The sequence below is a fragment of the Syngnathus leptorhynchus genome, chromosome 2, assembly GCF_054491065.1.
Source record: "Syngnathus leptorhynchus isolate UIUO chromosome 2, UIUO_Slep, whole genome shotgun sequence".
NCBI lineage: Eukaryota > Metazoa > Chordata > Actinopteri > Syngnathiformes > Syngnathidae > Syngnathus > Syngnathus leptorhynchus.
In genome coordinates, this window is record NC_141196.1 from 15240988 (window position 1) to 15255719 (window position 14732).

General features: G+C 42.7%; 2 protein-coding genes across 7 annotated transcripts in view; both read left to right on the plus strand.

The window, feature by feature from the left end:
• The window catches only part of LOC147060988 (protocadherin gamma-C5-like), a 147437-nt gene that overhangs the window by 75586 nt on the left and 57119 nt on the right, over positions 1-14732 (plus strand). For 2 of the 6 annotated variants that reach the window (XM_085931670.1, XM_085931696.1), the window contains exon 1: positions 552-2939. The exons of 3 other annotated variants lie outside the window; for them this stretch is intronic. In XM_085931670.1, coding sequence (XP_085787796.1) covers positions 552-2939 — 2388 coding nt within the window. Of the gene's footprint in view, positions 1-551; positions 2940-7670; positions 10149-14732 lie in introns of those variants that run through there. One more of the 6 variants, XM_085931706.1, reaches the window with a different exon arrangement.
• Positions 11195-13656, plus strand: LOC147061000 (protocadherin beta-16-like). The gene has a single exon (XM_085906554.1). The coding sequence runs from the start codon at positions 11263-11265 to the stop codon at positions 13654-13656; it is 2394 nt and encodes a 797-aa protein (XP_085762680.1). The 5' UTR covers positions 11195-11262.

A 14732-nucleotide genomic window follows, 5' to 3' on the forward strand; every position in this document is an offset into this window, starting at 1 on the left:
GTAGTGCGCAATGCCCCTATTCACTGCCAAGTGATCGATTGTGTTATCTGCATGTAATTTACTGATTATCAAATAATTCAAATAAGCATTCATTTATGATATATGCATACTTTATAATAGTCAAATATTATAGCTTTAGTTCTGTTTTAATTGTCATATTTTATTTTTAGTACTTTAGTTTCTGCCAGTTGAGTTTGGTGGCATGTGTTATTTTCCCCCCACTATTTTTTTTTTTACTTTCTGTTGTAGTTTATATTTTTCGTCTCAAAGTGGCGCTGTTGGCATGCCTGATGAGATATAAAGGCTGCTGTTTTTTTGTTGTTTTTTTTCTTCCTCCTCTATTCTTTGTCCCTGCCTTCTGCGCTGCTGTATTGGTGATAGCACATACTGAACAGTCGTCTCTCTTGACGCAAACAGTGAGGATTCACGATTTGACTGGATTTTATAGGAACTGCTGTGGAATTCTGCCTTTTTTCGAAGTACGTTTGCTAATGGACTCGGGATTGTAGGCTTTTAATTGCTGAATGAAAACAAGCTCCACGGACAAAACAATGAGACGGCAAGTACTGTTGTTCTTCTCGGCTGTGTGCCTTCACTCTGTGCTTGGCCAGGTCAGCTATTCCATCCCCGAAGAAATGCCGAAAGGCTCTGTGTTTGGAAATATAGTGCATGATTTAGGTTTAGATAACAAGAGGCTGAAATCTGGCAAGGCTCGCGTGTACACCGGCCGCAGTGTGGAGTACATCGGCATGAATAAAGAAAGAGGAGTCCTCGTAATCCAAGAGCGGATAGACAGGGAGGCTTTGTGTAGAGAGACCTCGCCGTGCGCTTTGCATTTTCAGATCATTCTGGAAAATCCAATGGAGATGTTTCGAGTTACGGTGGAGATTACCGACATAAATGATAACACGCCCAGCTTCACCAACGCTGAAAAGCGCTTTGAAATTAGCGAGTCAGCCGTCATAGGATCAAAATTCATATTAGAAAAAGCAATCGATTTGGACATAGGAATAAATGGCTTACAACAATACGTGCTCACTCCTGCTGATAATTTTGCCTTAAAATTAGAGAATGAGGCTGATGGGAGTAAAAAGGTAGAAATGGTGCTGCAGAAGCCCCTCGATCGAGAAAAGCAGGATTATATAAGGCTTTTATTAACTGCTATTGATGGAGGTGAGCCACAACTGTCAGGCACTATGCAGATATTAGTTAATGTGTTAGATGCCAACGACAACGCACCTACTTTTGAAAAACGTATTTATAGGGCAAAAATACTTGAAAATGCACCCAAGGGCACCAGCGTAACAACTGTGAGTGCATCTGATAAAGACATTGGCGTAAATGGTGAAGTATCATATTTAATATCTCCCGACAAACGCCTTCTGACAGACATATTTAATATTAACCAGCAAACTGGTGTTATCACACTAGTAGGTGACGTAGATTATGAAAAGGCAACTTCCTATCAGATGGATGTGGAAGTGGTTGGCACAGGAGGTTTGTCTGATTCAACAAAGGTGGTTGTTGACGTGATTGATATGAACGACAACAGCCCTGTTATCAATGTTGTTTCCAAATCCGACACCATTTTAGAAAACTCGCCTCCGAATACTGTCATAGCAATGTTAAGTGTGAGTGATCCAGATTCAGAAAATAACGGACAAGTAGAATGTGTCAAAGATGATGCGACTCCCTTTAAGATACAAACCTCTTTAAATGGATTTTATACTTTAGTTACAGAGGTGGATTTAGACAGAGAGCAGTCGGGCGAGTATAATATCACAGTGACGTGCTCTGATGAGGGTGTGCCTTCCCTCTTCAGCAGTGTCACACTTAGCTTGCACATCTCAGATGTGAATGACAATGCGCCTGTCTTTGAGGGGAGCTCATATGAGGCCTACATTGTGGAAAACAATACACCAGGCCTCTCCATATTCACTGTAAAAGCCAGTGACGCTGACTGGAACCAGAATGCTCGTCTTTCGTACATCCTGGAGGACTCCTCAGTTAACGGAGTGCCAGTCTCCTCATATGTGTCTGTTAGTGCTGAGAGTGGAGTCATCCATGCAGTGCGCTCTTTTGACTATGAGCAACTGAAAGAGTTCCACTTCCTTGTCAGAGCGCAGGATGGAGGCTCCCCTCCTCTCAGCAGCAACGCAAGCGTTCGCATCCTGATCCAGGACCAGAACGACAACGCCCCTCAGGTGTTGTACCCGGTGCAGACGGGTGGCTCGGTGCTGGCCGAAATGGTGCCTCGTTCGGCAGACGTGGGCTACCTGGTGACCAAAGTGGTGGCCGTGGACGTGGACTCTGGCCAGAACGCCTGGCTCTCCTATCAAGTACACAAAGCCACAGACAGGGCGCTGTTTGAAGTGGGCCTCCACAATGGAGAAATCCGAACAGTCCGCCAAGTGACTGATAAAGATGCTGTCAAACAAAGACTGACTGTCGTGGTGGAGGACAACGGGCAGCCCTCTCGTTCAGCTACAGTCATTGTGAACGTGGCGGTGGCCGACAGCTTCCCTGAAGTGCTCTCGGAGTTCACTGAATTGAGCATGCACGACAAGGAGTACAATGACAAGCTGACTTTTTACTTAGTCTTGGCGCTGGCTGTGGTCTCCTTCCTCTTCATTACCTGCTTGCTGCTCATCATAGCAGTCAAAGTATACAGATGGAAACAGTCTCGCGTCCTGTACCACTCCAACCTGCCCGTCATCCCGTATTATCCGCCTCGATACTCTGATACTTTGGGGACGGGGACCCTCCCGCACGTGTACAATTACGAGGTGTGCAGGACCACCGACTCCAGAAAAAGTGACTGTAAATTGGACAGAGCTGCAAGTTACAATGTGCTGGTCACAGACCCCAGTTCCACAGCGACAATGCAGAAGCTACGCAGTCAAAAGAACATCCTGGATGAACCTGACTCACCTATTGAGGTTGGTTACAAGAGCTTGTTTGTAAGATAATTTTTACCGTTGTCAGTGAACAAAAGCGCCACAATTACAATTTCACGTCGGAGTCCATTCATCACCATTAAGATAAGCAAAGGGAAGTTACATCTGCTTTGTGTTGCAGTACGCATTTCTTAAGATTAAAGACCAAAAAATAAGAATCATAGTAATAATAAAATAGTTGCATCCTAATTTTGGTACTACTACTACTACTACTACTACTACTACTACTACTACTACTACTACTACTACTACTACTACTACTACTACTACTACTACTACTACTGCGACTACTATGACTACTATTACTACTACTACTACTACTACTACTACTACTACTACTACTACTACTACTACTACTACTAATAATAATAATAATAATAACAATATGATAATAATAATGATAATATGATAATAATAATAGTTATAATAATAATGAATATTATATAATATAATATATGTAATTATATAATATATATCACAATATAAATACATATAATAATATATGTGAGGTGTCAGACCAGTTTCTTTTCAGAACTATCATGCATGGTAATGCAAACAAGACCACTGGCAATGCATGTTTAATGGCTAAAGTTTAAGCATACGTCGCTGTTTTGGGGCATCTTAATATGGCCATATAAACTGCCAAAAATGAAAATTTAAAAAATACATGTATTTATGCATATATAACTGTTGTGATCAAAAATCCTGTATTCATTTGCGTGCGCATATATGTATTTGAATTCATAAAACAAACTCGGATTTTGTTACGAAAAAATATTAAATAAACCAATATGATTACTTTTGTAGTGCTTTGATACACTAATACATTTTCATGGCAATATTTGCATGTTTTACACTTTATGTGTGCGAGACTTTGTTGTTGCGTGCAGAACAGAAAAGGCCGCTTGTGGCCAGAGTGTGGCAGTCTACGACAGGGCTTCAGTCCCTCCCTTTCACACAATGACGCTTTCGAGAATAAAGCAGTCATTTCCAGACACTACTCGCTAATCGTGGACGTGGATGGCTGTTGTCTGTCTACATCGTTTGTAAACTGGAATTACACGGATTTGTTTTAATGGATTTATGAGATTTGTGGAATTTTGTATTTAAAACGATGGCGCTGCAACGAGTCCCGCTGTTGTTCATCTTGGTTCTTTCTTCACCCTCCGTGTTTGGACAAGTCAGCTACTCGATCCCGGAGGAAATGGAAAAAGGCTCTTTAGTGTCAAACGTGGCTCAAGATTTAGGCTTGGACCTGAAAAGGCTGAAATCTGGTCGAGCTCGCATTCATTCCGGGGACAGTGCGGAATATATCGCGCTGGATAAAGAAAGAGGGCTCCTCCTTGTGCAGGAGAGGATAGACAGAGAGACGCTGTGCGGTGAGACGACCCTCTGTGCTTTGCATTTGCAGTTGATTTTGGAAAATCCCATGGAAATGTTTCGCATCACTATAGAAATCACTGACATGAACGACAACGCCCCACGTTTTACATCCAGCAGCAAACGTTTTGAAATTAGTGAATCAGCAATTGTTGGCTCTAAATTTGTGCTGGAGAAAGCAATTGACACTGATATTGGTGCAAATGGTCTGCAAAGCTACTCACTTAGCCCAACCAATAATTTTCAACTGAAATTAGAAAATCAAGCAGATGGGCAGAAAAAAGTGGAGATGATATTACAAAAGGCTCTTGATCGAGAGCAGCAGGAGAAGATTTTATTGTTATTAACAGCCTTTGATGGCGGACAACCGCGTAGGTCAGGAACAATGCAGATTATTGTTCATGTATTAGATGTAAATGATAACGCCCCTGTGTTTACTAAGACTTTATACAAGGCAACTATTAGCGAAAATGCACCAAAAGGTACCAGTGTAATAACGGTTAGTGCATCAGACAAGGACAGTGGCTCAAATGGACAAATATCTTATGTAATATCCCAAAACACCCTCATATCTGATTTATTTCAGATTAGTAGTGTGACTGGGGATGTTATTTTAACTGGTGACATTGATTATGAAAAATCAAAAGTATTACAGATCGATATCGAAGCTGTAGATAATGGAGGATTGTCTGATTCAAGTAAGATCTTGATTGATGTTATTGATGTAAATGACAACAGTCCTCAAATGAAAATACTTTCCAAGTCAGACTCCATTTTAGAGGACTCTCCAGAGAATACTGTTGTCACTATGTTAAGTGTTAGTGATCCCGACTCTGGCAGCAATGGAGAGGTCAAGTGCCATATCAATAATGACATTCCATTTAAAATGGAAAACACAATGAATGGATTTTATAGTTTAGTAACAGAGTTAGCTTTGGATAGAGAATCTGCATCTGAGTATATCATCACAGTGACGTGCTCTGATGATGGACTGCCTTCCCTCTCCAGTAGCGTGACTCTCACCTTGCACGTCTCAGATGTTAATGACAACGCACCTGTCTTTGAGAGGACCTCATATGATGCCTACATTGTTGAAAATAATACACCAGGTCACTCTGTATTCACTGTAAAAGCCAGTGATGCTGACTGGAACCAGAATGCTCGTCTTTCGTACATCCTGGAGGACTCCTCAGTTAACGGAGTGCCAGTCTCCTCATATGTGTCTGTTAGTGCTGAGAGTGGAGTCATCCATGCAGTGCGCTCATTTGACTATGAGCAACTGAAAGAGTTTCACTTTTGTGTCAGAGCGCAGGATGGGGGCTCTCCTCCTCTGAGTAGCAACGTGAGCGTTCGCATCCTGATCCAGGACCAGAACGACAATGCCCCTCAGGTGCTGTACCCGGTGCAGACCAGCGGCCCGCTGCTGGCCGAAATGGTGCCTCGTTCAGCCGACGTGGGCTACCTGGTGACCAAAGTGGTGGCCGTGGACGTGGACTCTGGCCAGAACGCCTGGCTCTCCTATCAAGTGCACAAAGCCACGGACAGGGCGCTGTTGGAAGTGGGCCTCCACAATGGAGAAATTCGAACGGTCCGCCAAGTGACTGATAAAGATGCTGTCAAACAAAGACTGACTGTTGTGGTGGAGGACAACGGGCAGCCCTCTCGTTCCACCACAGTCATTGTGAACGTGGCGGTGGCCGACAGCTTCCCTGAGGTGCTCTCAGAGTTCACTGACTTGAGCATGCATGACAAGGAGTACAATGACAAGCTGACTTTTTACTTAGTTTTGTCGCTGGCTGTGGTCTCTTTCCTCTTCATCACCTGCTTGATACTCATCATCACAGTTAAAGTGTACAGGTGGAGACAGTCTCGTGTCCTGTACCATTCCAACCTGCCCGTCATCCCGTATTATCCGCCACGGTACTCGGATACTTTGGGGACTGGGACCCTCCCGCACGTGTACAATTACGAGGTGTGCAGGACCACTGACTCCAGAAAAAGTGACTGTAAAATGGACAGAACTGCTAGTCACAACGTGCTGGACCCCTGTTTGACAGGAACCATCCAGAAGATACACAGTCAAAAGAACATCCTGGATGAACCCGACTCTCCTCTTGAGGTTGGTCGATTGTGCTTCATTTGCACTCGGCAGTAAATTATTATGTTTGACATGAATGCAAATTCATTATTGTTGATGAACACATCACCACCAGGCAGCAGGCACTTTTCATCTGTTTGTGAAACTGCATACTAGAGCCAGCCACCTGCTTTTATCCTTCTAACAATTACATTTTACTGGACTTTATTACTGGCTTGCAGATAGACGCTTTATTGAACCCAAAGTAACTTTTGGAAAACAAAACAAGTTAAATAAGTGAGTGAATTCGAAGTCAGAAAGCCCTTGAAATTTTGACCTGATTTTGCTCAACTTCCTGGGTTGTTTCTTGGGTTGTACAAAACCATTTTGTTGCAGAATACTACCTATCAAATTGAGGTTTATATTCTTTTTTGTTCTTTTTTTTTGGCAAAACAATTCAAAGTTGGATAAAATTGACCAGACTTCCTGGCTGGGTCCAATTTTTAACCCAGTATTTTTTTTAACGGTGTATTAGTTTGACCTTGCTGTTTCTTTTATGAGTAAGCTACAAATTAATTTGCTACAAATTTATGAAATTTGATACATATTCTCTTGCATTAGTGGCTTGGGCAGCAACGTGTTTAATCCTTTAAATATGTTTCCTTTCCAATTATGACCTCTGATCTCCCCGATAAATGAAGGTGTCTTCTTGTGGGGGGTTTTGTCATGTGTTTTGCGAGAAAGAATAGAGCATTTCTGTGTGAATGGGGTGTGTGAGTTTCCAGCACCATGGACAGTTACAGGCGACTGCTGCACAGCTCGAACTCTTTGCTTTCAGCGGTTGTTCCTGTTTTTTATTTTATTTTATTTTGTCTGCAAGAACCTCAATAGCCCGCAATAGAACTTAATATCACGTGACCAAATATCTAAATTATATTATATACTTTTAGTCAGCATTATGACTGTGGTATTGCCCTTCCTTTTTTATATATTTTGTTATTATAAACTGTCTTTGGATTAATTTGATATTGCAATACGATAGACTACCGTATGTCTTAAAAAATATTTTTGAGTTGCACTTGCGCCATTTGAACTCTACGGGACGCTGTTGGCTAATATTTTTTCAGTTGGCCATTTCAAACCTTTTGTCACATTTACTCCCCCTTGGTCGATGCACATCCGCGTCAATTGTGGAAGCGCTGCATCGCAAACGGATATTTCACGCTGGGTCTCAACTCGATTTTCATATTTGGATTTTAAATCATTTGCCTTCTTTTTTGGGCGGTGTCTATTTTCAGTGGAGTGGCTTACGTAAAGGGAATATAGGACCGTGTTTTTGTGCAGCTCGGACAATGAGACGGCAAGTACTGGTAATGTTCATCTTCTGCCTCGGCTCCGTGAAAGGGCAGGTCACTTATTCCATTCCGGAGGAGATGGGGAAAGGATCTTTGATCGGTAACATAGCGCGAGATTTAGGGTTAGACGTCAAAAGGCTGAAGACGGGCAAAGCACGCATTTACACGGGAGACAGCGCTCAGTATATCGAGCTGAATAGGGAACGAGGAGTCCTCCTTATCAAAGAAAAAATAGACCGCGAGCTGCTTTGCAAGCAGACGACGCCTTGTGCGTTGCATTTCCAAATAACACTTGAAAATCCGTTGGAATTATTCCCCATCACGGTGGAAATCACGGACATTAATGACAATGCACCAGTGTTCAAAAAAGACGAGAGAAAATTTGAAATAAGTGAAACCGCCATTGTGGGCTCTAAGTTTATGCTGGAAAAAGCATTTGATGCCGACATAGGACTGAATGGGCTCCAGAGATACACCCTGAAGCCGAGCGACAGTTTTGTGCTTAAACTGCACAGTCAGTCAGATGGCAGCAAAAAGGTCGAAATGGTTTTGCAAAAACCTTTAGACAGAGAAAAACAAGAGCACGTATCTTTGGTTTTGACGGCCGAAGATGGAGGAGAGCCACAGCTGACGGGAACAATGCAGATCCACGTCACTGTTCTGGATGCAAATGACAATGCGCCAGTATTTAGTAAGGCTGTGTACAAAGCAAGCATCACTGAGAACTCGGCGATAGGGACACTTATTACAAAAGTGAGCGCTACAGACGCAGATAAGGGATCAAATGGAGAAGTAACCTATGTGATCGGGAATAGCATGGATACTGTGTCGAAGCTGTTTCACATTACTAGAGAAGGTGACGTCATCCTCAATGGTCTAGTAGATTATGAAAAAGAGAAAAATTATCACATTGATATAGAGGCTATTGATCAAGGGGGGCTTTCTGATTCCAGCAAAATAATAATTGATATAATTGATGTAAATGACAATAGTCCCATTGTGAATATGATTTCATCATCTAACTCAGTGCCAGAAGATGCACCAGCCAGAACTGTGATAGCGTTAATGAGTGTCAGTGACCCTGATTCTGATGCTAATGGACAGGTTAATTGCTTTATAGGTGAAAATAATCCATTTGCGATAAAAATTACATCTAATAATTTCTATAGTTTAGTGACCGACAGTGATTTAGACAGAGAGCGGGCCTGCGAATATAATATCACAGTGACATGCTCAGATGAGGGCGTGCCCTCTCTCTCCAGCAGTGTCACTCTCACCTTACTCATCTCAGACGTGAATGATAATGCGCCTGTCTTTGCGAGAAGCTCATATGAGGCCTACATTGTGGAAAACAACACACCAGATCTCTCTGTATTCGCAGTAAAAGCCAGTGATGCTGACTGGAACCAGAATGCTCGTCTTTCATACATCCTGGAGGACTCCTCGGTTAACGGAGTGCCAGTCTCCTCATATGTTTCTGTTAGTGCTGAAAGTGGAATCATCCATGCAGTGCGCTCTTTTGACTATGAGCAACTGAAAGAGTTCCACTTTCTTGTCAGAGCGCAGGATGGAGGCTCCCCTCCTCTTAGTAGCAACGCTAGCGTTCGTATCCTGATCCAGGACCAGAACGACAACGCCCCTCAGGTGCTGTACCCAGTGCAGACAGGCGGCTCGCTGCTGGCCGAAATGGTACCTCGTTCGGCAGATGTGGGCTATCTGGTGACCAAAGTGGTGGCCGTGGATGTGGACTCTGGCCAGAACGCCTGGCTCTCCTATCAAGTGCACAAAGCCACGGACAGGGCGCTGTTTGAAGTGGGCCTCCATAATGGAGAAATCCGAACGGTCCGCCAAGTGACTGATAAAGATGCTGTCAAACAAAGACTGACTGTTGTGGTGGAGGACAACGGGCAGCCCTCTCGTTCAGCCACAGTCATTGTGAACGTGGCGGTGGCTGACAGCTTCCCTGAGGTGCTCGCAGAGTTCACTGACTTGAGCATGCACGACAAGGAGTACAATGAAAAGCTGACTTTTTACTTAGTCTTGGCGCTGGCTGTGGTCTCCTTCCTCTTCATCACGTGCTTGCTGCTCATCATCGCAGTCAAAGTGTACAGGTGGAGACAGTCTCGCGTCCTGTACCACTCCAACCTGCCCGTCATCCCTTACTATCCACCACGGTACTCGGATACTTTGGGGACAGGGACCCTCCCGCATGTGTACAATTATGAGGTATGCAGGACCACTGACTCCAGAAAAAGTGACTTTAAATTGGACAGAGCAGCCAGTCACAATGTGCTGGTCACGGACCCCAGTTCAACCGGAACCTTGCAGAAGATGCACATTCAAAAGAACATCTTGGATGAACCTGACTCTCCTCTTGAGGTTGGTCACTTGAAATGACTCCCAGTTAGGTCATATTTATCTTACCATTATATTGCAAAGTGTCTTTGTGTTTACACAACTGAAGTGTAACAATAGTTTTTTTTAACTCGTGTTAACTCTCCATGCCTTTTTTTTTAAATACGATTGTGAATGCATTCATCAATTATGAAATCATGTGTCCCTTGTTGTAGTTTCAGTGGTTCAGCACCACAGATAAAGACGATGATGAGTGACATTATATCTAGTTTAAAGTGTGTTTTACCTGTTGTCTTTAAATGCTAACATTAATGTTAAGAATTGTGTGTTAGTCAAGTTATTCAGCCGTGCTTTGATTTGAGGTAAGGTGCTTTATTTGGAACATGCAGTATTTACTGTATCATACATTAGGACCTCTAAGCTTTGCATTACGTAGGCACTAATTTAACTTTTTGGGAAAATAAACACATCAATATGCAAATACCAGTGCAGACAGGCGGCTCGCTGTGGTCCGCCAAGTGACTGATAAAGTGCACAGGTACACTTGTAGTTCTGGCCAGAACGCTTGTATTGTATACAATACAAGATATAATCCTTTTAAACTTTTTTTAGAACGTTGCATAAAGCTTAACTAATTTTCTGTCATAATGATACATTGCCAATACATTCCATTACATTGTATGTTAATGTGGAAAATATTGTAAATACTTGTATTATTTAATTAGTATGGAGAGGTCAAACACTTTATCTGTTCCACTGTCATGCTTTCGTGGTCAAGTTGGACTCGTGGATCATTTAGGTTACTATAAATGAAGCTTTGTTGTTGTAATCATCCGTTCATTTTGTAACACTCATCCTGCAGTTTCCATTTTGAACTCGCAGGGACGCTATTGTCCATGATGTGCCTTATACGGTCGGGGTGCGTCCTGTACATTTTAATACGTAGGGAGGAAAAAAGGCAAACCATACGAGAGGCTGTCTGGACTGGAGCGTATTTCTCGTTGGAACTATTTTGTGACCATTTTGGATGAATTACCGCCCGATCTGATTTGCTCATTCGTGGGATTTTTGTCTTTTTATTTCTATTAATGCTGCCCGATTGTGATTTTCTATTTTGAACACGAGGGAAAGGAGAACAATGAGACGGCAAGTAACGCTTTTCACCTCGCTCCTATTCATTAGTGCTACATTCGGACAAATCAACTATTCCATTGATGAGGAAATGCACGTCGGCTCGTTAGTGGGAAATATAGCCGAGGATTTGGCTATTGGCGTGGAAAATCTGAAGTCGCGCAGTGCTCGTGTTTATTTTGGTGATAGCAAGCAATACATCGAGCTGAATAAAGACAGGGGCGTCCTCCTCATCAAGGAGAGAATCGACAGAGAGGCGCTTTGTGCACAGTCTATGCCGTGCGCACTGCACTTCCAGATTATTTTAGAGAGCCCCATCGAATTTTACAAAATTATAGCGGAGGTTCTCGACATTAATGACAACGCCCCCGCCTTCGAGAAAAGTGACATTAAATTTAAAATAAGCGAATCTGCCGTGATAGGATCGAAATTTGATTTAGAGCAGGCGGTTGATCTCGACGTTGGAATAAACGGTCTCCAAACGTATCTCCTCCAACCGTCTGATAATTTTGCATTAAAATTTCACAATCAAGCAGACGGCTCCCGCAGTGTTGAGATGGTGTTGAAGCAGGCTCTTGATAGAGAGAAAAAGGAACATTTGCATCTCGTTTTGACGGCGGTGGATGGAGGAGAGCCGCAGAAGTCGGGCACAATGCAGATTCTTATCACTGTATTGGACGTCAACGATAACGCACCCGTTTTCACAAAGCCCGTATACAAAGCTACTGTTGCAGAAAATACACCTAAAAGTACCGTCTTGACTGTAGTTAGTGCGTCGGATGCTGATCACGGAGCCAATGGTAAAATAAAATATTCAATCAGACATAAAATGGATGATATAAAGCATTTGTTTAATATAAATGAAGACAATGGTGAGGTCACTCTGATAGGGAATATAGATTACGAAAAAGCTCGCAACTATCAAATTAATGTGCGTGCAAGTGATGATGGGGGACTAACAGACAGCTGCAAGGTTGTAGTTGACATTGTGGATGTGAATGATAACAGCCCGCTGATCAGTGTCATGTCAAAGACAAATGTCATATTTGAAGATGTCAGGAGTGAAACTGTTGTAACGATAATTAACGTTCAAGACCAAGATGATGGTGAAAATGGCAAAGTAGAATGCACAATAAATCTGAATAGTCCCTTCCTTCTCAAGTCGACTGATAGTAATTTCTACAGTTTAGTGACAGATGGTGATTTAGACAGAGAAAGGTCAGCTGAGTATAATATCACAGTGATGTGCTTTGATGAGGGGGTGCCCTCTCTCTCCAGCAGTGTCACACTCAGCTTGCACATCTCAGATGTGAATGACAACGCGCCTGTCTTTGAGAGGAGCTCATATGAGGCCTACATTGTGGAAAACAACACACCAGGTCTCTCCGTATTCACTGTAAAAGCCAGTGACGCTGACTGGAACCAGAATGCTCGTCTTTCGTACATTCTGGAGGACTCCTCAGTTAACGGAGTGCCAGTCTCCTCATATGTGTCCGTTAATGCTGAAAGTGGAGTTATCCATGCAGTGCGCTCTTTTGACTATGAGCAACTGAAAGAGTTTCACTTCCGTGTCAGAGCGCAGGATGGGGGCTCTCCTCCTCTGAGTAGCAACGCGAGCGTTCGCATCCTGATCCAGGACCAGAACGACAACGCCCCTCAGGTGCTGTACCCGGTGCAGACGAGCGGCCCACTGCTGGCCGAAATGGTGCCTCGTTCAGCCGATGTGGGCTACCTGGTGACCAAAGTGGTGGCCGTGGACGTGGACTCTGGCCAGAACGCCTGGCTCTCCTATCAAGTGCACAAAGCCACGGACAGGGCGCTGTTTGAAGTGGGCCTCCACAATGGAGAAATCCGAACGGTCCGCCAAGTGACTGATAAAGATGCTGTTAAACAAAGACTGACTGTTGTGGTGGAGGACAACGGGCAGCCCTCTCGTTCCGCCACAGTCATCGTGAACGTGGCGGTGGCCGACAGCTTCCCTGAGGTGCTCTCAGAGTTCACTGACTCGGGCATGCACGACAAGGACTACAATGACAAGCTGACTTTTTACTTAGTCTTGGCGTTGGCTGTGGTCTCCTTCCTCTTCATCACCTCCTTGCTGCTCATCATCGCGGTCAAAGTGTACAGGTGGAGACAGTCTCGCGTCCTGTACCACTCCAACCTGCCCGTCATCCCGTACTATCCACCTCGATACTCGGATACTTTGGGGACTGGGACCCTCCCGCACGTGTACAATTATGAGGTGTGCAGGACCACTGACTCCAGAAAAAGTGACTGTAAAATGGACAGAACTGCAAGCCACAACGTGCTGGCAATGGATCCCCACTTTGCAGGGACGATGCAGAAGATACGCAGTGAAAAGAGCATCCTGGATGAACCTGATTCTCCTTTAGAGGTTTGAATATTTTAAATGCCCCTATTTCGTGTTTCCCCTATTCGAGTCAGAACTGTGCGTCGCATCCTATTTCAGGACTACGGAGAGCGACAAATAGCCTGACTCTGGAGGTTGGTCACTATTCAGTTGCAATTGTTAAACAGGGTTAACTTGGACAAAATGTAGGTCCATGCTGTGACTGATGAGCTAAATTAAGTGCTGTGTTTCAATTATCAATCCTAGCCATGTTTTATATAACTTAAAAAAACATACAAAATGATACACAATTAAACAACAATAAAATGACATTTCAATTATTTACATAATTGTATATATTTTACCAAGTGGTACAACAGGAAGTCTAATCACAATTATTCAATGTCAAAGTAACCAATCAGTTAATGTAAATGGTATTTTACAATTTTCATAACTGCCGGTTTGGAATAATAAGAGTAGCCTCCAACGCATTGTTCAAGGTTATGTGACTAATTCTGCCATAAACTATATTTTACAGTTCTTCAATCATGATCATAATAACAATAAAAAAATCATCTTAATAATAATAATAATAATAATAATAATAATAATAATCCTCTACTAGTCGGAAATAAAATATCAAATATTCTATGAGCTAAATAAGTAATAGCATAATTCATTTATTAGTAGGCTGTGGTTGATTTATACTGAATGAAATCTTAAATCTTCTTCTTTTTAGGCAATGTTCGGGATACGTCTAAAACCTTATCTATTGGCCTATATTAATAATGGTAATAATAATAATCGTAATAATAATAATAATAATAATAATAATAATAAGTCCTGTACAGTAAATATACTACATGGGACGACAAGCCTACAGGTGAATTTCGTATTTGTGTTTGTAAATATGTTATTTAAACTCATAAAGATTCATTGCTCATTTTACAAGTACATTAAATGTATATTATTTCAAGGAAATGTAACGAAAGTCATGTTTTGACATTTCTAGTTTACTTTCATTTAATATATCCGAGACTTTGTTGTTGCGTGCAGAACAGAAAAGGCCGCTTGTGGCCAGAGTGTGGCAGTCTACGACAGGGCTTCAGTTCCTCCCTTTCACACAA